General features: G+C 42.0%; 1 protein-coding gene across 1 annotated transcript in view; it reads left to right on the top strand.

Moving 5' to 3' along the window:
• Positions 1–14306, top strand: part of LOC133623020 (cell division cycle-associated protein 2-like) — a 45660-nt gene extending 31354 nt beyond the window's left edge. Inside the window, exons 11-15 of the mRNA XM_061985926.2 lie at positions 512–633; positions 736–798; positions 2784–2870; positions 8325–8478; positions 12993–14306. Coding sequence (XP_061841910.1) covers positions 512–633; positions 736–798; positions 2784–2870; positions 8325–8478; positions 12993–13699 — 1133 coding nt within the window. The 3' untranslated portion in view covers positions 13700–14306. The remainder of the gene's footprint in view (positions 1–511; positions 634–735; positions 799–2783; positions 2871–8324; positions 8479–12992) is intronic.
• Positions 14307–26403: the final 12097 nt, after the last annotated feature.

Below are 26403 nucleotides of genomic sequence, written 5' to 3' on the forward strand. Positions count from 1 at the left end.
GCTGCCCCCGCGACCCGACCTCGGATAAGCGGAAGAAGATGGATGGATGGATATTGCTGATGCCAAAAGCGATACTTTTTACTTAAAATTGTTCAAAATCATGAATAATAATCCCAATAAAACACAGCACAAAGATTTTCGGCAGACACAAACACGTTTAGAACTGATTTATTTGTGAACACTTTATTTATTTAATACACATCTTCCCTTTCTTATAGTCAAATGTTTGAACAAAATAAATAGTGCAAAATAATAATAATCCACCACTGCAGTCCTCCACTTTTCTAAACCTAATGTGAAATAGAAATTAGTGCTGAAGGACTACCACACTATGAAAAGTGTGATTTTCTGCTCTGATGAAGCCGGCATTAAACATTTTGGCTGCAACTCTCAGTAATGGAAACAAGGCTTCTTTATTTTGCACATAACCCACTGCTGTGGGGCACGGTTGTCTTTCCTGGTGCATAGAAGTAATCTTAAAAACTTTGTTTCTCCCCTACACCCCACCTAGAATCGGGGACTAATCCAGCCACTCATGTGAATGTCCTGAATGAGACGGTGTCCTTGTCAGAAGAGGCGCTGCCTGTGGCCGTCTCGGAAGCTCCATCTAGATTAAGGAACCGCAAGAAAAAGGTGTGCCCGTGTCGATCGTGTTTTCAGTTGTATTTTTCTTACTGAGATAGATTGTGGCCAATTTACGGATTAGCACAAATCTTTCCGTTTCTCCAATTGCAGGAGGTGGCCAAGCCCAAATCCATTGTTGAACTTCGAGCAAGCCCCAGGAGTCGGAAAAGAAAGGTAGTACGCCTGCCAAATGCTTTCACATTCATCTTACTTGTAGAAAGTGCCATCCAGGAGTTGTGTACGTTTTTTGTTTTTTTTATTAGTCGGGGGTCATAACATTTTCTGTCTGATCAATTGTTTAAATTAGGAATGTCAAACTAATTTTAAATCAGAGTGCACTTACAATTAGTAGTGTTAAGTGGGCTGGAACCAGTAAATCATAGCATAATTACCTCTGTTTTAGTACCAAGAAGTACATGAACTTCTGTCTTGCCTCTGGTGACGGCGGTCGCATTTTTTTCCGCTCCCTTCTTCTTCCAGCTTGCTCTTTGTTTTGTCTTGTCTGAACATTTTTGAAGCCTCTTTCTTTGCGCTGTCCTCAAATCTAAACATCAGACATGGAAATGATCAGCTGGACTCGACGCAATTGAAAACAAAATCTTTTCGACGAGCAAGAGAGGTTCGGGGGAGCCTGGCTACCCTGATGGAACCATTGCTGCGGGGTACGTGAGAGATTCCTGGGATGAATGGAGAATCATGTGCCTCTCAGTCCTTTCCATCGAGGACGTGGAAGACATCTACCTATTTGGAACCGTGATCGCGGGGCAACTGCTGATTGGTCTGGGCATTGCTCTGGTGTATCGTCAAGTTCGTAAGACGATGGCAGCCACTCAAGGAGCCCAAAGGCTGTTCATCGCAACGGAAGGTTTGGGCCGGGCTGTGGGATCGTAGACTGTGGCCATTTCTGAACTGAATCGCAAGATGAATCACATCATGGAGAAGCTTGCTGAAAAGGAAAATTGAATATGAGAGCAGCCAGCATGGACGAATAGAACAGACAAGTCATTGTATTGTCTGCTTGCGGAAAACAAACATCCTAATCTACGATTTGACTCCCTGGAATGGCCTTGACGCTGTGAACAACAGGAACAGGCTGTTCTGAAAACACCCCCGAGGACACCTCAATGATGGACGCTTTTGACCTCCCTCCCTCCTCAACGACACCTGGAGTCGAACCTTCGCTTGCATGCAGATCGGCCTCAGTCTATGAACATTACATCATCAGACCCAAGACAATGGGCACATACACACACCCCACGCCTTCACCACCGCTTGTTTCCCCGCGGGGTGATGGACGGCTGGCAGCGCTTCATAGCAGCAGTCGACCTCCAGGGTCCCAACTCCCCGTCCCTCTGTTGCGAGTTGTCGTGATTAAATGTAACATATTTATGTGTGCATTGCATGGAGGTTGTTTCCCACTCTAGACTAGGCCCCCTTAGGAGCCCAGTCTAGATTGTATTTTCTATACTCATCTTCTTCCCCAGCGTTATACCTTTTCTTTTCTTTTACGGGGCGCCTTTGGCGACCCATCAGCGTTCCTGTTCTGTAACCCTGTACACTGTTTGTTTGTGTAATCTTGAACGGGTTTGTGCTGAAAACAAAGTTTCGTTGTACTTGTGCAATGACAATAAAGTCATATCCTATCCTATGAAGAAAATGGTTATAGTTATGCACTGTACTTTTACAAAACATGTCATGAACAACCTCAGATTTCCTAAGACAAGTTTGTGCATATTGTTTATTGACATGTGTGCACTACAGCTGATGTCAGGGAACATCTCAGTGACGGTCGATGTCATTAACTCCACAAATAAATATGGACTGTTAAACCGTGTCGGTGCGCTCATCAGTTACAATTGATTTGATGGATTGGCTTACCAGTTCTGATGATTGTTCCAAAATCCTTGTAGCCACAGTATTCCTCAGCAGACTGATGTTGGCAAAAGCTTTCTCTTCTTCACGCATTTTTTAATTTTTTAACACTCAGTTTTCGGCTTTTGATGCTAAAAAAAAAGATTGCCTTCACTGCTCCTTCACTTTAATACGTCTGATACCTTTCAGTTAAATCCAGTAAATGCAAACGCAGCCGCCTCTCTGTGTATACATTTTATGATTGTTCAAAAGATAATATCATGTATATCCACATTTTCTTCATCTAGAGCAAACCTGTCAAGAGGTTGACTGAAGAGAGCAAACCTGTCAAGAGGTTGACACGCTCTGCCACCCAGCCATCTGAGAAGTTTAAGGTGAGTTAACTGACAAATATTTCAAATCAGTTTTTTCAGAAAAGTCAATTCACCTTCGTCTCCTGTCCTCTATGCCGCTATGGAAAATACAGTAGTTCACGTTGCTAAATTACCTGCTGATATCAACTCTAAATTTCACTGTGTCAGTTACTTAAAGGGGAACATTATCACCAGACCTATGTAAGCGTCAATATATACCTTGATGTTGCAGAAAAAAGACCATATATTTTTTTAACCGATTTCCGAACTCTAAATGGGTGAATTTTGGCGAATTAAACGCCTTTCTAATATTCGCTCTCGCAGCGATGACGTCACAACGGGAAGCAATCCGCCATTTTCTCAAACACCGAGTCAAATCAGCTCTGTTATTTTCCGTTTTTTCGACTGTTTTCCGTACCTTGGAGACATCATGCCTCGTCGGTGTGTCGTCGGAGGGTGTAACAACACGAACAGGGACGGATTCAAGTTGCACCAGTGGCCCAAAGATGCGAAAGTGGCAAGAAATTGGACGTTTGTCCCGCACACTTTACCGACGAAAGCTATGCTACGACAGAGATGGCAAGAATGTGTGGATATCCTGCGACACTCAAAGCAGATGCATTTCCAACGATAAAGTCAAAGAAATCTGCCGCCAGACCCCCATTGAATCTGCCGGAGTGTGTGAGCAATTCAGGGACAAAGGACCTCGGTAGCACGGCAAGCAATGGCGGCAGTTTGTTCCCGCGGACGAGCGAGCTAAACCCCCTGGATGTCTTGGCTCACGCCGTCCCTTATGCCACCGAAAATGATCAAGAGAAGAATATCGACCCTAGCTTACCTGGCCTGCTGACATGAGGGTATGTCTACAGAATATATTAATTGATGAAAATTTGGCTGTCTGCACTCTCAAAGTGCATGTTGTTGCCAAATGTATTTCATATGCTGTAAACCTAGTTCATAGTCGTTAGTTTCCTTTAATGCCAAACAAACACATACCAATCGTTGGTTAGAAGGCGATCGCCGAATTCGTCCTCGCTTTCTCCCGTGTCGCTGGCTGTCGTGTCGGTTTCGCTTGCATACGGTTCAAACCGATATGGCTCAATAGCTTCAGTTTCTTCTTCAATTTCGTTTTCGCTACCTGCCTCCACACTACAACCATCCGTTTCAATACATTCGTAATCTGTTGAATTGCTTAAGCCGCTGAAATCCGAGTCTGAATCCGAGCTAATGTCGCGAAATCTTGCTGTTCTTTCCGCCATGTTTGTTTGTATTCACTATGTGACGTCACAGGAAAATGGACGGGTGTTTATAACGATGGTTAAAATCAGGCACTTTGAAGCTTTTTTTAGGGATATTGCGTGATGGGTAAAATTTTGAAAAAAACTTCGAAAAATATAATAAGCCACTGGGAACTGATTTTTAGTGGTTTTAACCATTCTGAAATTGTGATAATGTTCCCCTTTAGAATAATAAATTTTCGTGTCAATCTGAAAATATGGCCTTTGGTGAAGAAAAATCCATAAATTAGCCACACTGTTTTGCTCAAAGCGTAGGGAAAAAGTAGTAGTTAAAGTTGAGCAATTACCTGCTGATATGAACTCTAAATGTTACTGTGTCAGTTACTTAAAATACCAAATTTTCACGTCAGTCTGAAAATATTGTGGTTTTGTCACTTTACGGACTTGAAACAGTGATCGTTGTGTTTTTGCGCAATGAGGCAGAAAGCAACAACTAAAGGCCTACTGAAACCCACTACTACCGACCACGCAGTCTGATAGTTTATATATCAATGATGAAATCTTAACATTGCAACACATGCCAATTACGGCCGGGTTAACTTATAAAGTGCAATTTTAAATTTCCTGCGAAACTTCCGGTTGAAAACGTCTACGTATGATGACGTATGCGCGTGACGTCGATGGTTGAAACGGAAGTATTGGGACGCCATTGTATCCAATACAAAAAGCTCAGTATTCATCGCAAAATTCCACAGTATTCTGGACATCTGTGTTGGTGAATCTTTTGCAATTTGTTTAATGAACAATGGAGACTGCAAAGAAGAAAGCTGTAGATGCGATCGGTGTATTAGCGTCTGGCTACAGCAACACAACCAGGAGGACTTTGACTCGGATAGCAGACGCGCTATCCGACGCTAGCCGCCGACCGCATCGATGATCGGGTGAATTCCTTCGTCGATCGCTGGAACGCAGGTGAGCTTCGGTGTTGATGAGCAGATGAGGGTCGGCGTAGGTGGAGAGCTAATGTTTTTATCATAGCTCTGTCGAGGTCCGTAGCTAGTAGTTAGATTCAATGGCGTCGTTAGCAACAGCATTGTTAAAGGGGAACATTATCACCAGACCTATGAAAGCGAATATATATACCTTGATGTTGCAGAAAAAAGACCATATATTTTTTTAACCGATTTCCGAACTCTAAATGGGTGAATTTTGGCGAATTAAACGCATTTCTAATATTCGCTCTCAGAGCGATGGCGTCACATCGGGAAGCAATCCGCCATTTTCTCAAACACCTAGTCAAATCAGCTCTGTTATTTTCCGTTTTTTTCGACTGTTTTCCGTACCTCGGAGACATCATGCCTCGTCGGTGTGTTGTCGGAGGGTGTAACAACACGAACAGGGACGGATTCAAGTTGCACCAGTGGCCCAAAGATGCGAAAGTGGCAAGAAATTGGACGTTTGTTCCGCACACTTTACCGACGAAAGCTATGCTACGACAGAGATGGCAAGAATGTGTGGATATCCTGCGACACTCAAAGCAGATGCATTTCCAACGATAAAGTCAAAGAAATCTGCCGCCAGACCCCCATTGAATCTGCCGGAGTGTGTGAGCAATTCAGGGACAAAGGACCTCGGTAGCACGGCAAGCAATGGCGGCAGTTTGTTCCCGCAGACGAGCGAGCTAAACCCCCTGGATGTCTTGGCTCACACCGTCCCTTATGCCACCGAAAATGATCAAGAGAAGAATATCGACCCTAGCTTCCCTGGCCTGCTGACATGAGGGTATGTCTACAGAATATATTAATTGATGAAAATTGGGCTGTCTGCACTCTCAAAGTGCATGTTGTTGCCAAATGTATTTCATATGCTGTAAACCTAGTTCAAAGTTGTTAGTTTCCTTTAATGCCAAACAAGCACATACCAATCGTTGGTTAGAAGGCGATCGCCGAATTCGTCCTCGCTTTCTCCCGTGTCGCTGGCTGTCGTGTCGTTTTCGTCGGTTTCGCTTGCATACGGTTCAAACCGATATGGCTCAATAGCTTCAGTTTCTTCTTCAATTTCGTTTTCGCTACCTGCCTCCACACTACAACCATCCGTTTCAACACATGCGTAATCTGTTGAATCGCTTAAGCCGCTGAAATCCGAGTCTGAATCCGAGCTAATGTCGCTATAGCTTGCTGTTCTTTCCGCCATGTTTGTTTGTATTCACTATGTGACGTCACAGGAAAATGGACTTGTGTTTATAACGATGGTTAAAATCAGGCACTTTGAAGCTTTTTTTAGGGATATTGCGTGATGGGTAAAATTTTGAAAAAAACTTCGAAAAATATAATAAGCCACTGGGAACTGATTTTTAATGGTTTTAACCATTCTGAAATTGTGATAATGTTCCCCTTTAAGCTTCGCCAGGCTGGAAAGCATTAACCGTGTAGTTACAGGTCCATGGTTTAATAGTATTGTTGATTTTCTGTCTATCCTTCCAGTCAGGGGTTTATTTCTTTTGTTTCTATCTGCAGTTAAGCCCGATGCTACCACGTTAGCTCCGTAGCTAAAGTGCTTCACCGATGTATTGTCGTGGAGATAAAAGTCACTGTGAATGTCCATTTTGCGTTCTCGACTCTCATTTTCAAGAGGATATAGTATCCGAGGTGGTTTAAAATACAAATCAGTGATCCACAATAGAAAAAGGAGAGAGTGTGGAATCAAATGAGCCCTTGTACCTAAGTTACGGTCAGAGCGAAAAAAGATGCGTCCTGCACTGCACTCTAATACTTCACTCTCACGTTCCTCATCCACGAATCGTTCATCCTGGCTCAAATTACCGTATTTTCCGCACCATAAGGCGCCCTGGGTTATAAGCCGCGCCTTCAATGAACGGCATATTTCAAAACTTTGTCCACCTATAAGCCGCCCCGTGTTATAAGCCGCATCTAACTGCGCTAAAGGAATGTCAAAAAAACAGTCAGATAGGTCAGTCAAACTTTAATAATATATTAAAAACCAGCGTGATGTGGGCGCGCATGGAGTCGTATATCAACATGGACGGAGCTGCGTGAAAAAAGCCACCCGGCCTCTTCGCGTAAACTTACCTTAACCACTCGCTCATCTTTTCTTCATCCATCCATCCCTTCGAGTTAGCTTTTATGATGACGCCGGCTGGAAAGGTCTCTTTTGGCAAGGTCTTCCTTTTGAATATCACCATGGGTGGAAGTTTCTGGCCATTAGCATGGCAAGCTAGAACCACAGTGAAGGATGACTTCTCATTCCCTGTGGTGCGAATATTCACCGTACGTGCTCCCGTTGTATCCACAGTGCGGTTCACAGGAATATCAAAAGTCAGTGGAACCTCGTCCATGTTGATAATGTTCTCTGGCCGGATCTTTTTTTCAGCTATCTTGTTTTTACAATATGCACGGAAAGTAGCCAGCTTTTCTTGAAAGTCTTTAGGCAGTTGCTGTGAAATAGTAGTCCGTGTGCGGATGGAGAGATTGCGTCTTTTCATGAACCAGAAACCTGTCGCTTAGTAGGAGCCATTTTGTGGTCTTTACAGATGTAAACACACAAAGGAAATGAAACGTAATATCCGCGCGCTTCTTCTTCTTCTACGCGGGCGGGTGGTTGCTTACAGTAGAAGAAGAAGCGCTTCCTGTTCTATGGGGGCGGGTGCTTACCTTGGCGGTTGCTTGCGTAGAAGAAGAAGCACTTCCTCTTCTACGGGGAAAAAAGATAGCGGCTGTTTACCGTAGTTGCGAGACCGAAACTTTATGAAAATGAATCTTAATATTAATCCATATATAAAGCGCACCGGGTTATAAGCCGCACTGTCAGCTTTTGAGTAAATTTGTGGTTTTTAGGTGCGGCTAATAGTGCGGAAAATACGGTAATGGGGTAATCGTCGCTTTCTCGGTCCCAATCGCTCTCGCTGCTGGTGTAAACAATGGGGGAATGTGAGGAGACGTTCAACTTGTGACGTCACGCTACTTCCGGTACAGTCAAGGCTTTTTTTTTATCAGCGACCAAAAGTTGCGAACTTTATCGTCGTCGTTCTATACTAAATCCTTTCAGCAAAAATATGGCAATATCGCCAAATGATCAAGTATGACACGTAGAATGGATCTGCTATCCCTGTTTAAATAAAAGAAATTCATTTCAGTAGGCCTTTAAGAGCTTCCTATGTAGGCGATAGCATGTTTGTGTTGATGAGGAAATTGTATGATCCCTTATGATCTCACCACAGTTGGCAACCGCACGTCGGTGGAAAAAGGAGGTGAATCGTTCTCTGTACGGATGTCGGGAATATGCCTCAAACAATCCTTCCCTGAGTCCCATCGCAGAGTCCTTCCTAAACCAGTTTCCAGCTGCACAGAACACGCCTATTGGTCGCTGCGAAGGTAAAATATGCTTCAACCCTTACAGTATATGATGGTTAAGATGTATTTAGGATCTGATGCTTGGAATAAAACCTGACCAGACAAACGTTATTTGACCCTTATGGTGTACTCGCATGAGGCCGTTCGTACAGTTCTGTACATGAGCATGATCCCCCTTCCACTCAGCCTGCGCTCACACAGAACACTTGTTCTTATCTGCTGTTTTATTAACTTTTACTGTAAATATATCTAAAAAATATAGGGAGGAACGTTACACGGGCGTCAAAATGGGAAAAGATTGTCATGGAAAGACGTCGTCTTTAGAATAGGATTATGTACCCAGATGAAAACGCGTAGAGTCTTAAGGTCCATTAAGACATGCCGTAAATATTAAAGGCATCTTAACTAGATATGTCCGATAATATTTGCATGATTTTTTTTTTTTAACGAGGCTGCTGCTAAACATACATACAGTTGAAACAAGAAATGTACATACTAGAGATGCGCGGTTTGCGGACACAACCGCGTAGTCCGCGGATTATCCGCGGGTCGGGCGGTTGAAATAAAAAAAAATTAGATTTTATCCGCGGGTCGGGTCGAGCGGTTGAAATTAAAAAAAATTTGATTTTAAATAGATTCAGGCGGGTGGCAGTTAAACCAATTCGGAAATATATATACATAGTTAAATGTTGTTACCCACATACAAAAAACGAGCAGGCACCTGCAGCATATGCCACAACAGAAGAAGAAAAAAAAAAGAGATGGCAACACCGGCAGCAAACGTGGTACGCGACAAACTAAAAAAGGGAATACTAAAGACCAGGGGGAAAAAAGGCCAGAAAAGTTCAGCGTGGACTCGTTTTTATGAGGTTGTAAATCAGGATGATAGTAATGCTGGCTACGTGATTTGCAAGAGCTGCGACGCTGTTTATGTCTACGACAGTCACAAAACCGGGACATCTAACATGGTGCATCACATTTGTGCAAAACCCCGAATCTCCACAAACACCCTGATAGAACGCAGCTGCCTGCAGCAGTTTGAGGGGCGCGAGCGCGCTTGGAGGTGCGCTCAGCGCGGCTCCCAGATGATTGCGCACTGGTGTGCGTCTGGGCCGTGACAGCGTGGCACGCATTGAATGTCTCTGCTAAATTGGATCAGTCTCCTTTCTTTAACAGGCAAAAGCTTTATAACCTCACTAATGCCTTGCATCGTCTATATTAGATATATAACAACGGGCGGGTGTCGGATGGCGGGCGGGTGCGGTTTTGATTAAATGTTAGTTCGGGTGGATGGCGGATGGTTGACGACTTTTGTGATGCGGTAATTGCCTATCCGCGCATCTCTAGTACATACACTATATAAAAATACATACCGGTATGCATTATTTCTCACTTGTCTGGCTCGAAATCAGAATACACTTTTTGTTTTAGGTTAGTTTTGATTTCCAAAATGATTTACAATATAGTCGCTAAATGCCAGAATAATGAGAGAGATTATTTTTATTACTTTCTTCAAAGTAAGAAGTTTACATACATTCCATTAGCATTTGGTACCATTGCCTTTAAACCGTATGTGTCAAACGTGTTGGATATCCTTCCACAAGCTTCTGACAGTCGTTGGCAGGAATTTTAGCCCGTTTCTTCTGACAGAACTGATGTAACTGAGACAAGTTTGTAGGCTGCCTTGCCTACACATGCTTTTCTTAGCTCAACCTATCCATTTTCAGTAGGATTGAGATCAGGGCTTTGTAATTGCCACTCCAGAACATTGATTTTGTTCACCGTATTCCACTTTGTTGCCTGTTTGGCAGCATGTTTCGGGTCATTGTCCATTCAATAGACCCATTTGTGCCCAAGCTTTACCTTCCTGACTGATGTTTTCAGATGTTGCTTCTGGATTTTCACATGTTTCTTTTCTTTATGATGCTATATATTTTGTGAAGTGCACTAGTCCCTCCTGCAGCAAAACAAACCCAGAACATGATGCTGCCACCACCGTATTTCACAGTTGTGATGGTGTTCTCAGGCTTGCAAGCTTCCCTCTTTTCCCTCCAAACGTAAAGATAGTCATTATAGCCAAACTGTTCCGTTTTTGTTTTGTCAGACCACAGAACATGTCTCCAATAATAAAGGTCATGACAGCATATTAAATCACATTAATATACAAATGCACATGCATAAAGGAAGCATGTTAAATCAACAAAAAAGTGGGTTTAGTCCATGAGAGGGAGCGGGGGAGAATCAAGGAACACAACAAATACGCGGTGTTTGGTCATTTTAACGTGAAATAAAATATATCAATATATTTTCTTAATTCATATCTTGTTTAAAAATATATCGATACATCTTACAAACTCGATATATCGCCCAGTCCTACCTTCCTGTAATGCATTGCTTCCTCAAATATTTTGTGTTTAGGGGTGTAACGGTACACAAAAATTTCGATTCGGTACGTACCTCAGTTTAGAGGTCACGGTTCGGTACAGTAAGAAAACAACAAAATATAAATTTTTTGGTTATTTATTTACCAAATTTGTAAACAATGGCTTTATCCTTTTAACATTGAGAACACTATAATAATTCTGCCCACGTTATTCAACATTAAACTGGCCCAAGTTGTTGCTCAGATTAAATACAATGACAAAACTTTTCTTCTACATATAAAAAGTGCAACATTAAACAGTTTCAAGTCATCTCATCATGCTTAATTTATTACAGCATTTGGGAAGTTGATTTTTATTATGTAAATGTTATATTTTTATCAACATGTGATAGCAGGGACCCTGCCATTCAAAACTAGGCTGCTGCAACTTAGGAGAGACTATTCATCCCTGAACACCATGGAGTTCATGTAGGCTTTATGATGCACTTACATTATTATATCAACTATCAGAGACAGAAACTCTTCATTTAACATAATGTTCTTTTTTGCTGCTTCAACACAGCTTAATCAACACAGAAAAAGGTAAAGTGAAATAACAGACAGACAGGGCTTTGCTGTCCGTAACACACACACACACACCGCAAAATGAGCTAACGTTACGCTAAAAGCGAATTAGCCTTCACCTCAAGCCAGGACTGCGAGCGAGCTGAGCTGCCTTTTATATTTCTGGAAGGTCAACGGGCTCATAGAGATGTTACTAGTAGTTGACTGGGAGGTGTTTATTATCATTTGGGGAGAGTCCGCTGCCTGATGCTTACCTGCTAAACGCTAAGCACTGACTACATGCGCTCTGAATACGCACTGCTGATTGGCTGTTACCACTCTGTTTGTAACCAATCAGATGGTTGTGTGGGTGGGACAATGCTGGGTGCTGTGTAGAGTACCGTATTTTCCGCACCATAAGGCGCCCTGGGTTAAAAGCCGCGCCTTCAATGAACGGCATATTTCAAAACTTTGTCCACCTATAAGCCGCCCCGTGTTGTAAGCCGCATCTAACTGCGCTAAAGGAATGTCAAAAAAACAGTCAGATAGGTCAGTCAAACTTTAATAATATATTAAAAACCAGCGTTCTAACAACTCTGTTCACTCCCAAAATGTACGCAAATGTGCAATCACAAACATACGTATATCAACATGGACAGAGCTGCGTGAAAAAAGCCACCCGGCCTCTTCGCGTAAACTTAAACTTACCTTAACCACTCGCTCATCTTTTCTTCATCCATCCCTTCGAGTTAGCTTTTATGATGACGCCGGCTGGAAAGGTCTCTTTTGGCAAGGTCTTCCTTTTGAATATCACCATGGGTGGAAGTTTCTGGCCATTAGCATGGCAAGCTAGAACCACAGTGAAGGATGACTTCTCATTCCCTGTGGTGCGAATATTCACCGTACGTGCTCCCGTTGTATCCAGTGCGGTTCACAGGAATATCAGTTGCTGTGAAATAGTACCGGTAATCCGTGTGCGGATGGGGAGATTGCGTCTTTTCATGAACCGGATCCCTGACGCTTAGTAGGAGCCATTTTGTGGTCTTTACAGATGTAAACACACAAAGGAAATGAAACGTACGGTGATATCCGCGCGCTTTTTCTTCTTCTACGTGGGCGGGTGGTTGCTTACAGTAGAAGAAGAAGAGCTTCCTGTTCTATGGGGGCGGGTGCTTACCTTGGCGGTTGCTTGCGTAGAAGAAGAAGCGCTTCCTGTTCTACCGGGGAAAAAGATGGCGGCTGTTTACCGAAGTTGCGAGATCGAAACTTTATGAAAATGAATCGTAATATTAATCCATATATAAAGCGCACCGGGTTAAAAGCCGCACTGTCAGCTTTTGAGTAAATTTGTGGTTTTTAGGTGCGGCTAATAGTGCGGAAAATACGGTACTGACAGAGGCAGAGGCACTTAATATGTTCGTGTGGAAACTCGTTTGGTACACCTCCGAACCGAACTGAAACCCCCGTACCGGAACGGTTCAATACAAATACGCGTACCGTTACACCCTTACCTGCAAGTCTTCAACTATAACATTTGTAAAGCCTGAAATAGTAAATGTATTTCCCTAATTTTCTCTCCTGCTGTTTGTTTCCTTCCTGCTACTCTTAGACGAAAGTCCGAACCTGTCAGCAGCCAGTGGGCCAATGAAGGCAGAGGCTCACGATGCAAGCACATTCCCCATGTCCATTAGCAAAAGAACCTCAGAGAAGAACAGGGGAACTCCAAGTACCGGAGTCAAAGGGCCGGAACTGAAGATGAAGGTTAATGTTTCAGACAGAGACCTGCTCTGCGTGGAGCTTGAAATAAGTGAGAACCACAAGGATGAGATCGCAACACTTCCAGGCGTGTCAATAGAAGTCTCGTCTGTGCCAGATCAGGATGGCACTGAAGCGCAATGCACACTAACAGCTGCCGACACAGCAACCGCAATGGCAGAATGCCCTTTGACTGGTGATGACCACACGATCGGAGGAGTTGGTTTGACGTGCCAGCAGGCCCAAATTGTGTCAGGAAGCTCTGTGAACCCAACAGAGGAACAGCCTGACCCCGGCAGCTCAGGTCCTGGACAGAAGGACCTGGCTCCCTGGCAGGCCGACTTTAATTTTGAGGATGTTTTCAAACCTGTCGCCACCAGAGGGCAGCGGTTTGTGCGTCGCAGCCTGAGGAACCAAGAAAGCATGGCGGAGGATGGCGTCGACACAGGCCTGGCCTGGTTTCCTCGAGTCTCACCTGAAAGCAGGAGAGAATCCGTCAGGAGGTCAATGAGGCGTAGAAGTGGTATTACTCTTCCACTTACTGTACAACCTCTCGTCTGAGGACGTACTCGAGTGATCACAGGGGCTACAGTCAGACCCCCACCATTAAATATAATTCATTCCAGAGTACACACTTGTTGTTTCATGAGCAAAAAAAGAGCTGACACGACTGTCCTTAACCAATAATTGCTATAGTCTCCATAAGCAAGCCAATCGATACACCGAGAGCACTTCTCCTCTCAATCAATATCTAACCACACTTTCCTGCCTCGCTTTACAGTCGCTGGATGGAGACTCGACCAGTCGATATTTTCTCTTAGCGGATAGATGAAGACGGCCTTAGTGCGGTCGCCCTCTGTCAGGCTAGGTTCCAAGCTGCTGCCTTCCAAGAAACAGCAATGGAGGAGAACACAAATTATTTACTACAAAAGGTAATTATGTTCATTTTTGAGAATAATGACTATATTTTAGAGTTGGATAATTCCGCAAATTTTGATGTTGAGTTAATACCAAATAAATACAGGGCCAGAATTGTGGACAATGTTTTGAAATTTTGTTTATGAAATGTTTTGGAGCTCATATAAGGATTTTAATGTTTTTGTTGTCAAGTGAGCTAGAGCAAATACTATTTAGTCTCATTCAAACTCTTCTGTGTTTTGCCCCAAAGCCACCCTGCCTCAAATAAAATACCAATACAGTACATTCAGGGAATACATTGTTTAAATGTGTTGTTTCTGGACTGCAGGAAACCAAAACTGCCTTTTTGGTAAAATTCAGCGCCTCTCCCGAAAACCTCCCGGGACAAATTTTCTCCCGAAAATCTCCCGAAATTCAGGCGGACCTGAGTCCGCTTTCCCACAATATAAAGAACGTCTACAGTAAAGCAGTCCGTCTGCCGTAAACAGCAATGTTGTGACACTCTTAAACAGGACAATACTGCCATCTAGTGCATTTGATGAAAGCACTTTTGTGCGTGCCACACAGCAATGCATCATCAGAGAGGGTGTTCAGCATGGTTAGAAAGATAGTGACAGAATAGAACAAGGATGGACAATTCAACCCTTAACTCAACAATGAGTAGATGAGTGTTATGTGTGTGTATATGTGTAAATAAGTGAACACTGAAATTCAAGTATTTCTTTTATTTATATATATATATATATATATATATATATATATATATATATAGCTAGAATTCACTGAAAGTCAATTATTTCTTATATATATATATACATATACATATATATATCCATCCATCCATCCATTTACTACCGCTTATTCCCTTCAGGGTCGCGGGGATATATGTGTATATATATATATATATATATATATATATATATATATATATGTATATATATATATATATATATATATGAAATACTTGACTTGGTGAATTCTAGCTGTAAATATACTCCTCCCCTCTTAACCACGCCCCCCACCTCCCGAAATTGGAGGTCTCAAGGTTGGCAAGTATGGGTAAAAGTCTCATAACATCCATGCCACTCCGTGTTCACTAATTTCTCTCCTTTTTTCTGTAAATATTTTAGGATTGTTTCATGTTAAATAGAAAGTGGTTTGATGGCACACACCGTAGGTGAAAAAAAGAGGGCTTCGGCTGTGAATCTAATAAAGACTGCATGTTTTCATTCTGTCTTGCCTCTGGTGAGGGCGGTCACATTTTTTTCCGCTCCCTTCTTCCCCCTGCTTGCTCTTTGTTTTGTCTCGTCTGAACTTTTTTGCAGCCTCTTTCTTTGCGCTGTCCTCCAAATCTAAACATCAGACATGGACTCAGTTGACAAAATCTTTTCGACGAGGTTCGGGGGAGCCTGGCTGCCCTGATGGAACCATTGCTGCGGGGTACGTGAGAGATTCCTGGGATAAATGGAGAATCATGTGCTTCTCAGTCCTTTCCATCGAGGACGTGGAAGACCTCTCCCTATTTGGAACCGTGATCGCGGGGCACCTGCTGATTGGGCTGGGCATTGCTCTGGTGTATCGTCTAATTCGTAAGACGACGGCAGCCACTCAAGGGGCCCAAAGGCTGTTCGTCGCAATGGAACGTTTGGGCCGAGCTGTGGGATCACATACCGGAATCGCAAGATGGATCACATGGAAAAGCTGGTCAGGGAAAAATTGGATATGAGGGCCAGCATGGACTAATAGAACAGAGAAGCCATTGTAATGTCTGCTCGCGGAAAAACAAAAATCCTAATCTACGATTTGACTCCCTCGAATGGCCTTGACGCTCCAACAACAGGAGCAGGCTGTTCGGAAAACATCCCTGAGGACACCTCAATGGGCATATACACACACCCAACCCACCCCACGCCTTCACCACCGCTTGATTGCCCTTTGGGGTGATGGATGGCTGGCAGAGCTCTATAACAGCAGTCGACCTCCAGGGTCCAACAGTCGTGATTAAATGTAACATGTTTGTGTGCATGGCATGGAGGATTTTTACCACTGCAGACCAGGCCCCCTTAGGAGCCCAGTCTAGATTGTATTTTTTTACTCATCTTTTTCCCCAGCGTTATACCTTTTTCCCATCTTTTACGGGGCGCCTCGTGGCGACCCATCAGCGTTCCTGGCCTGTTTGTTTCTCTAATCTTGAATGGGTTTGTGCTGAAAACATAGTTTTGTTGTACTTGTTGCAGTGACAATAAAGACCTATCCTATCCTATGTTTCTGTAAGTAGTATTACTGAATGCCTGTAATTGTTTAACCACAACTGAATGTAACATTTTTATAAACGATGAAAGGCATATTTTAGGGTTTGGGGTACTACAGTCCATCCAGGATGTCGCTTTTGCACCAATTCACGCAAAATCAAACCAATCCCCGGAAATTATACAAAGAGCAGAGATTTTCTCAATTACTTGCCATAATTATAATTATTATAGTAACTAGTTATAATTCATTAAAACGGTACAGTAATTTGACACTGACATTTTATCATGTGCTTATACTGCCATCTACTGTCTACTTTTAAGTCTGGTATAAAAGAGTAAAATGATCAGTATACAGTCAGGGGTTTGTGTTACAATTTGCTTGAAATCCATTGCTCTTTAATAATAATAATAGATTTTATTTGTAAAAAGCACTTTACATTGAGTAAACAACCTCAAAGTGCTACAGTGTATTAAACAAATAAAATAGATAAAAAGATATATAAAAAAAATAAAATAGCTAAAATTAGTATGCATACATCTTAAAAAAAAAAAAAAAGAGGCTTTTTGTAAAAAGAAGGGTTTTTAGGCCTTTTTTAAAAGCATACACAGTCTGTGGTTCCCTCAGCTGGTCAGGGAGAGCGTTCCACAGACTGTCTACTTTTAAGTCTGGTATAAAAGAGTAAAATTATCAGTATACAGTCAGGGGTTTGTGTTACAATTTGCTTGAAATCCATTGCTCTTTAATAATAATAATAGATTTTATTTGTAAAAAGCACTTTACATTGAGTAAACAACCTCAAAGTGCTACAGTGTATTAAACAAATAAAATAGATAAAAAGATATATAAAAAAAATAAAATAGCTAAAATTAGTATGCATATATCTAAAAAAAAAAAAAAAAGAGGCTTTTTTTTTAAAAAGAAGGGTTTTTAAGCCTTTTTTTTAAAAGCATACACAGTCTGTGGTTCCCTCAGGTGGTCAGGGAGAGCGTTCCACAGACTGTCTACTTTTAAGTCTGGTATAAAAGAGTAAAATTATCAGTATACAGTCAGGGGTTTGTGTTACAATTTGCTTGAAATCCATTGCTCTTTAATAATAATAATAAATTTTATTTGTAAAAAGCACTTTACATTGAGAAAACAACCTCAAAGTGCTACTGTGTATTAAACAAATAAAATAGATAAAAAGATATAAAAAAAAACTAAAATAGCTAAAATTAGTATGCATATATCTAAAAAAAAAAAAAAAAAGAGGCTTTTTTTTTAAAAGAAGGGTTTTTAAGCCTTTTTTAAAAGCATACACAGTCTGTGGTTCCCTCAGGTGGTCAGGGAGACCTCTTTGAGGTTAAGCTTTAAAGCAGGGATGACAAACTCGTTTTTATTGAGGGCCACGTTGAGTTATGGCCTCCTCTTGGAGGGCCGCTTGTAACAGTTGATCATTTATGAATATAAATGTGTAAGGATCCGCCTTACATTATAGTATACAATAATTGCATATGCATTTAATTGTTAAATACATATTTTTACATAGACTGTGAATAAAAATCTGTATATTTTACGGTTTATACCTGGCAGCTCAGTCTCCAGAATGTGACCGTCAAATATATGGTGGTATGTACAAGTATGAGTGTAAATCAGGGGTGTCAAATTGAATGTAGCTCAGGGGCCACATGGAGGGAAATTCTGTGGGTATTAAAATCATGCCATTAAAAAAAATAGAACAAACACATTCAGAAAATATTACAAAAAATATATGGAAAAAACTACCGTCAGAGGTAAAGTTTAGATCCATGAAAGAAAAAAGAAAATGAATATATTACTGAATAAATTTACATATGCATACATTTTTTTTTTTTTTTTAATGAATTACCGTTTATGACAACCTTTTTCCAAAACACAATATAGATTATGAGATATAACAGGATAATGCATACATTCATCATTTGTTTTCAAAACGCTTACAAAAAAGTGGCACCCCAAAAATGTACCGTGGGACCCCATTTTTATGACTTGATGGGGTCCCTGGGACCCCATTTTGCAAAATTCCAAGCACAAACACTGATGGAGTAATGGAGTATTTTTTTCGGACTATAATGTGCAATAATGTTATTTGTGTATATGTATATATATGCATATGTATGTATATGTGCATGTGTGTGGATGTATACATATACAAACCCCGTTTCCATATGAGTTGGGAAATTGTGTTAGATGTAAATATAAACAGAATACAATAATTTGAAAATCCTTTTCAACCCATATTCAGTTGAATGCACTACAAAGACAACATATTTGATGTTCAAACTCATAAACTTTTTTTTTTTTTTGCAAATAATAATTAACTTAGAATTTCGTGGCTGCAACACGTGACAAAGTAGTTGGGAAAGGGCATGTTCGCCACTGTGTTACATGGCCTTTCCTTTTAACAACACTCAGTAAACGTTTGGGAACTGAGGAGACACATTTTGTAAGCTTCTCAGGTGGAATTCTTTCCCATTCTTGCTTGATGTACAGCTTAAGTTGTTCAACAGTCCGGGGGTCTCCGTTGTGGTATTTTAGGCTTCATAATGCGCCACACATTTTCAATGGGAGACAGGTCTGGACTACAGGCAGGCCAGTCTAGTACCCGCACTCTTTTACTATGAAGCCACGTTGATGTAACACGTGGCTTGGCATTGTCTTGCTGAAATAAGCAGGGGCGTCCATGGCAACGTTGCTTAGATGGCAACATATGTTGTTCCAAAACCTGTATGTACCTTTCAGCATTAATGGCGCCTTCACAGATGTGTAAGTTACCCATGTCTTGGGCACTAATACACCCCCATACCATCACACATGCTGGCTTTTACACTTTGTTCCTACAACAATCTGGATGGTTCTTTTCCTCTTTGGTCCGGAGGAAACGACGTCCACAGTTTCCAAAAACAATTTGAAATGTGGACTCGTCAGACCACAGAACACTTTTCCACTTTGTATCAGTCCATCTTAGATGAGCTCAGGCCCAGCGAAGCCGACGGCGTTTCTGGGTGTTGTTGATAAACGGTTTTCGCCTTGCATAGGAGAGTTTTAACTTGCACTTACAGATGTAGCGACCAACTGTAGTTACTGACAGTGGGTTTCTGAAGTGTTCCTGAGCCCATGTGGTGATATCCTTTACACACTGATGTCGCTTGTTGATGCAGTACAGCCTGAGGGATCGAAGGTCACGGGCTTAGCTGCTTACGTGCAGTGATTTCTCCAGATTCTCTGAACCTTTTGATGGTATTACGGACCGTAGATGGTGAAATCCCTAAATTCCCTTGCAATAGCTGGTTGAGAAAGGTTTTTCTTAAACCGTTCAACAATTTGCTCACGCATTTGTTGACAAAGTGGTGACCCTCGCCCCATCCTTGTTTGTGAATGACTGAGCATTTCATGGAATCTACTTTTATACCCAATCATGGCACCCACCTGTTCCCAATTTGCCCGCACACCTGTGGGATGTTCCAAATAAGTGTTTGATGAGCATTCCTCAACTTTATCAGTATTTATTGCCAACTTCTTTGTCACGTGTTGCTGGCATCAAATTCTAAAGTTAATGATTATTTGCAAAAAAAAAAAAAATGTTTATGAGTTTGAACATCAAATATGTTGTCTTTGTAGTGCATTCAACTGAATATGGGTTGAAAATGATTTGCAAATCATTGTATTCCGTTTATATTTACATCAAACACAATTTCCCAACTCATATGGAAACGGGGTTTGTATGTATATATATATATATATAGATATCTTCTTTTTTATAATTTTTTTACTATTTATATTACCAAATGATTGTGTATGCACCTTAGTGGATCTGCTCCAATTCCGTTGTTCTTTGAACCTGTTCACTGTAATAATGACAATAAAACTCTATTCTATTCTATTAGTGCGTGCAAAACAGCAGCAGGTGGCTGTAGCCTGTGGGCCGCTTCTAATACTATTAAAAAAATCATCCAGGGGGGTCATAGATGGTTCGGGCCTTGACTGTGACACCTATGCTTTAAAGAAACACTTAAGACCTTGAGACATTCCTAACACAATTCAATATATTTTTGGGGAAAATTAAGGCTTAGTCTTTTTTCTTTTTTCTCTTTCAAAAATGCCAACAAAATCCTGGAGGATCCTCCTGTTGGTCCCTTCAGAGATTTGAACATTTCTATTAACACCGTTCATTTTTTAGAGTGCTGTAATTTCCGAGTGTGTGAATGTGTCCTGACTGGTAATTTGGTGATCCTTAAAGGAAACATCCATTTATTTTTTTACCGCTTGTCCCGTTCTGGAGCCTATATCTCAGCTGCATTCGGGAGGAAGGCGGGGTACACCCTGGACAAGTTGCCACCTCATCACAGGGAAACATAAGTAAGCCAACCCTTAATATACCCCAAAAAGAACAATCTCAGGGGGTAAAAATGGTTGAATCCTCCATCGACACGTTCCTTTTGTTTGCTAAATGAAAAGTTTTAGATTCAGTTCTTACAGCTGCAAGGATGAGGACAAGTGATCAATCCATCATTGGGGTTATTGATCCTCACTTTGCCATCAAACCAGAGTCACTTGGATGAAGGACTTGCGGTTTGCTGCCAAGGTTTTGTCCATTCACTTTCCTGTTTGGGGACACAGTGGGCCTTGCATGCCACCTGGTGGCCTTTAGAAGGTACTGCTTGCCTCAGAGTAGTCCTCTTCCATCAGGGGTGTCCAAAATAGTTATATATATATATATATATATGTATGTACATATATTGATATAATTAGGGCAACATACAACATCACAATACCAAGGTCCTGGGATCGGGATCTTTCTGTATGGAGTTTGCATGTTCTCCCCGTGACTGCGTGGGTTCCCTCCAAAGACATGCACCTGGGGATAGGTTGATTGGCAACACTGAATGGTCCCTAGTGTGTGAATGTTGTCTGTCTATCTATGTTGGCCCTGCGATGAGGTGGCGACTTGTCCAGGGTGTGCCCCGCCTTCCGCCCGATTGTAGCTGAGATAGGCTCCAGCGCCCCCGCGACCCCGAAGGGAATAAGCGGTAGAAAATGGATGGAATATGAAAAATTGTTTGGATTGCATCATTTAACCTCTTATTGCCCAAGCTGTTTGTTTACATGCTTTATTTTATTTTATTTCTCTTTGCTATTTGGGCTTATTGGACCCTAATTAGAATAAAAACAAAAAAGCATCTTTTAATATGATGTACTTAGTCCATAAGTACACAAACGTGTACTTCATGTTTAGTGACATGCTAATTCTTATTTTTACACTTTTTTTTTTTTTCAAAATTCCATTGTATGTTATACTCTTCTGACACCACCAGATGGCAGTATAATAATAATAATAATAATAATAATAACAACTGGGATTTATATAGCGCTTTTCTAAGTACCCAAAGTCGCTTTACATGTAGAACCCATCATTCATTCACACCTGGGGGTGGTAATTTTACTTGTTTTGGAAAGTCTTGACAAGCCGAATTTTCTTGTTCTATTGGCAGATAATTTTGCTTAGTTCAAATAAAATATCCCTCATTTTTGTATTTTTTGTGCCATGAATATGAAAAATTGTTTGGATTGCATCATTTAACCTCTAATTGCCCAAGCTGTTTGTTTACATGCTTTTTTTTCTTTTTTTTTCTCTTTGCTATTTGGGCTTATTGGACCCTAATTAGAATTAAAAAAAAAAAAAAAGCATCTTTTAATATGATGTACTTAGTCCATAAGTACACAAACGTGTACTTCATGTTTAGTGACATGCTAATTCTTATTTTTACACTTGTTTTTTTTTTTCCAAATTCCATTGTATGTTATACTCTTCTGACACCACCAGATGGCAGTATAATAATAATAATAATAATAATAATAATAATAATAATAATAACTGGGATTTATATAGCGCTTTTCTAAGTACCCAAAGTCGCTTTACATGTAGAACCCATCATTCATTCACACCTGGTGGTGATAATTTTACTTGTTTTGGAACGTCTTGACAAGCCGAATTTTCTTGTTCTATTGGCAGATAATTTTGCTTAGTTCAAATAAAATACCCCTCATTTTTGTATTTTTTTTTTCTTCTTTTTGAACACTGACTTTCTGCAGTGTAACTGCTAAAATGTATGTACAACTGTGGAGTGTTTTGCATTTTCCCCCATCATGCATTCTGATGGATTTAAATGGGTGTAAATGTGTTGCTTTTTTAAATAATAGCCACAAAGTTCATTGAGCAGGTTGTGTTGTGTGTGACCATGTGTATGTTTACTTTGTGTGTTCCTTTTTTTTTTTTTTTTGCGCCATGAATATGAAAAGTTGTTTGGATTGCATCATTTAACCCAGGGGTGGGCAATTGCTTTTTACTGGGGGCCGCATGAGCAACCCGAGCACTGCTGGAGGGCTATATCGACAATACTTCAGTTCAATTTTGCTCAAATTATTTTTGATATACCGTAAGATCCATCCATCCATCCATCTTCTTCCGCTTATCCGAGGTCGGGTCGCGGGGGCAGCAGCCTAAGCAGGGAAGCCCAGACTTCCCTCTCCCCAGCCACTTCGTCCAGCTCCTCCCGGGGGACCCCGAGGCGTTCCCAGGCCAGCCGGGAGACATAGTCTTCCCAGCGTGTCCTGGGTCTTCCCCGTGGCCTCCTACCGGTCAGACGTGCCCGAAACACCTTCCTAGGGAGGCGTTCGGGTGGCATCCTGACCAGATGCCCGAACCACCTCATCTGGCTCCTCTCGATGTGGAGGAGCAGCGGCTTTACTTTGAGCTCCCCCCGGATGACAGAGCTTCTCACCCTATCTCTAAGGGAGAGCCCCGCCACTCGGCGGAGGAAACTCATTTCGGCCACTTGTACCCGTGATCTTGTCCTTTCGGTCATGACCCAAAGCTCATGACCATAGGTGAGGATGGGAACGTAGATCGACCGGTAAATTGAGAGCTTTGCCTTCCGGCTCAGCTCCTTCTTCACCACAACGGATCGATACAGCGTCCGCATTACTGAAGACGCCGCACCGATCCGCCTGTCGATCTCACGATCCACTCTTCCCCCACTCGTGAACAAGACTCCGAGGTACTTGAACTCCTCCACTTGGGGCAAGATCTCCTCCCCAACCCGGAGATGGCACTCCACCCTTTTCCGGGCGAGAACCATGGACTCTGACTTGGAGGTGCTGATTCCCATCCCAGTCGCTTCACACTCGGCTGCGAACCGATCCAGTGAGAGCTGAAGATCTTGGCCGGAGGAAGCCATCAGGACCACATCATCTGCAAATAGCAGAGACCTAATCCTGCAGCCACCAAACCGGATACCCTCAACGCCCTGACTGCGCCTAGAAATTCTGTCCATAAAGGTTATGAACAGAATCGGTGACAAAGGGCAGCCTTGGCGGAGTCCAACCCTCACTGGAAACGTGTCCGACTTACTGCCGGCAATGCGGACCAAGTTCTGGCACTGATCATACAGGGAGCGAACTGTCACAATAAGAAAGTCCGCTACCCCATATTCTCTGAGCACTCCCCACAGGACTTCCCGGGGTACACGGTCGAATGCCTTCTCCAAGTCCACAAAGCACATGTAGACTGGTTGGGCAAACTCCCATGCACCCTCAAGGACCCTGCCGAGAGTATAGAGCTGGTCCACAGTTCCACGACCAGGACGAAAACCACACTGTTCCTCCTGAATCCGAGGTTCGACTATCCGGCGTAGCCTCCTCTCCAGTACACCTGAATAGACCTTACCGGGAAGGCTGAGGAGTGTGATCCCACGATAGTTGGAACACACCCTCCGGTTCCCCTTCTTAAAGAGAGGAACCACCACCCCGGTCTGCCAATCCAGAGGTACCGCCCCCGATGTCCACGCGATGTTGTTACCGTAAGATAAATAATAATAATAATAATAATTTCATTTAACCTAACTTAACTTTATACAAAAGCAGACTGCTTTTGATGGTTTTATTTTTAACACTGTCTTACACAACACTTCCTGATGTATAATACAATGCAAAAATGTCAATTTCTGTCACTTTATCCTGCATCCTCTTTAAAAGTCCAACATTTTTCCCCGTCAGATTTGGACAACCATCTGTTGTCAGCTTGTCCCATTTCAGTCCTAACATGTCCAAACATGCATTTACCTCTGTGAACAAGTCATTACCTGTGGTTGTCCCTTTTAATTGACTGCATGGCTGCCAGCTTCTCCGTGATTTGAAAGTCTGCAGTTATCCCACGTAAGAAGATGAGCAGCTGGGCGGTGTCACGTGCATCGCAGCTCTCATCCAAAGCCAGCGAAAAACAGTCAAAGTCGGCCGTTCTCTTCTTCAGGTGAAGCTCCAAGTTTCCAGCGATGGTCTCAACCCGCCTCATTACAGTGCGTCGGGAGAGTGACACGTTCTCAAATGCGCCCCTCTTCTCCGGGCACAACAGAGTCCAAGAAGCACTCCTTAATAAACTTTCTGTCAGAAAACTCCTTACTTTTTCTGGCGATTTTGTGAGAAATGACTAAACTTGTCCTGACAGTTACATCTCTGGGGGTGTGAAATTTGGCAAAAAGTCCTTGTTGGGTTTGCAGTTTTACCATCAACGCATCAGCCTCCCTTGCGCGCGCTTCTTCAGACAGATTCCGGTATTTTTCCTCGTGCTTCGTCGTGTAGTGGCGATTCAAATGATATTCTTTAAACATAGAAACCTGTGTACCACACATTAAGCACACGGCTTTACCTTTAATTTCTGTAAAGAAATACTTGGCAGTCCATGTCTTGTTGAAAACACGCCATTCGTCATCAACTTTTCTCTTTTTAGCGTCTCGGAGATAACCGGGCATCACTTGTCGCTGTGCACCTTCACTCACAGGTTACACACGGACATACGCCCATAAATAACACTTTTCAAAATAAAAGCAGCGCAGTTGTATTGCACGCACGACATAGATGTTTTTTTAAGTTTATTTTGTAATTTGTGATTGGCCTCACCTCTTAAGGCCCAAGCTGTTTGTTTACATGCTTTTCTTTATTTGTCTTTGCTATTTGGACTTATTGGACCCTAATTAGAATAAAAACTAAAAATCATCTTTTTATACGATGTACTTAGTCCATAAGTACACAAACGTGTACTTCATGTGTAGTGACCTGCTAAGTTTTATTTTTACACTTTTTTCTTTTTCCAAATTCTATTGTATGTTATACTCTTCTGACACCACCAGATGGCAGTGTAAGTGTCCACATAAGTGGCCATAAGACCCCAATTCAGTCGTGTACACAATTTTGGAAATACGAGCTAAAAGGTGCTGTCCACGCATGTGGCCACTAAGGCCTTAAGAGGGTAAGTAAATGCTGTGCTGCATTCTCTAAAGATGTCGTTGTGGCTTGTGCAGCCATTTGAGACACTTGTGATTTTGGGCTATATAAGTAAACATTGGTTGATTTTGAAAACACCCCAGAGGCCAGATTCCTTACAAAACTTTTGACGTCTCGTGGGCCAAATTGAAGACAGCAGGCTGCACTTGGTCCATGGGACGTACTTTGGACACCCCTGTCGTCAGAGGTGGGTAGTAACGTGCTACATTTACTCCGTTACATCTACTTGAGTAACTTTTGGGTTAAATTGTACTTCTAAGAGTAGTTTTAATGCAACATACTTTTACTTGAGTATATTTATAGAGAAGAAACGCTACTTTTACTCCGCTCCATTTATCTACATTCAGCTCGCTACTCGCTACGGATTTTTGTCCATCTGTTGACGCACACTTTGTTTGTTTTGGTTTGTCAGACAGACCTTCAAAGTAGGATCTATCATGCCTGCGTTTCACCAATCAAATACAGTCACTGGTGACATTTGACTCCGTTTCACCAATCAAATGCAGTCACTGGTGACGTTTGACTCCGTTTCACCAATTAAATGCAGTCACTGGTGACATTTGACTCCGTTTCACCAATCAAATGCAGTCACTGGTGACGTTTGACTCCGTTTCACCAATTAAATGCAGTCACTGGTGACATTTGACTCCGTTTCACCAATCAAATACAGTCACTGGTGACATTTGACTCCGTTTCACCAATCAAATACAGTCACTGGTGACGTTTGACTCCGTTTC

This window comes from Nerophis lumbriciformis, linkage group LG12, assembly GCF_033978685.3.
Source record: "Nerophis lumbriciformis linkage group LG12, RoL_Nlum_v2.1, whole genome shotgun sequence".
Lineage (NCBI taxonomy): Eukaryota > Metazoa > Chordata > Actinopteri > Syngnathiformes > Syngnathidae > Nerophis > Nerophis lumbriciformis.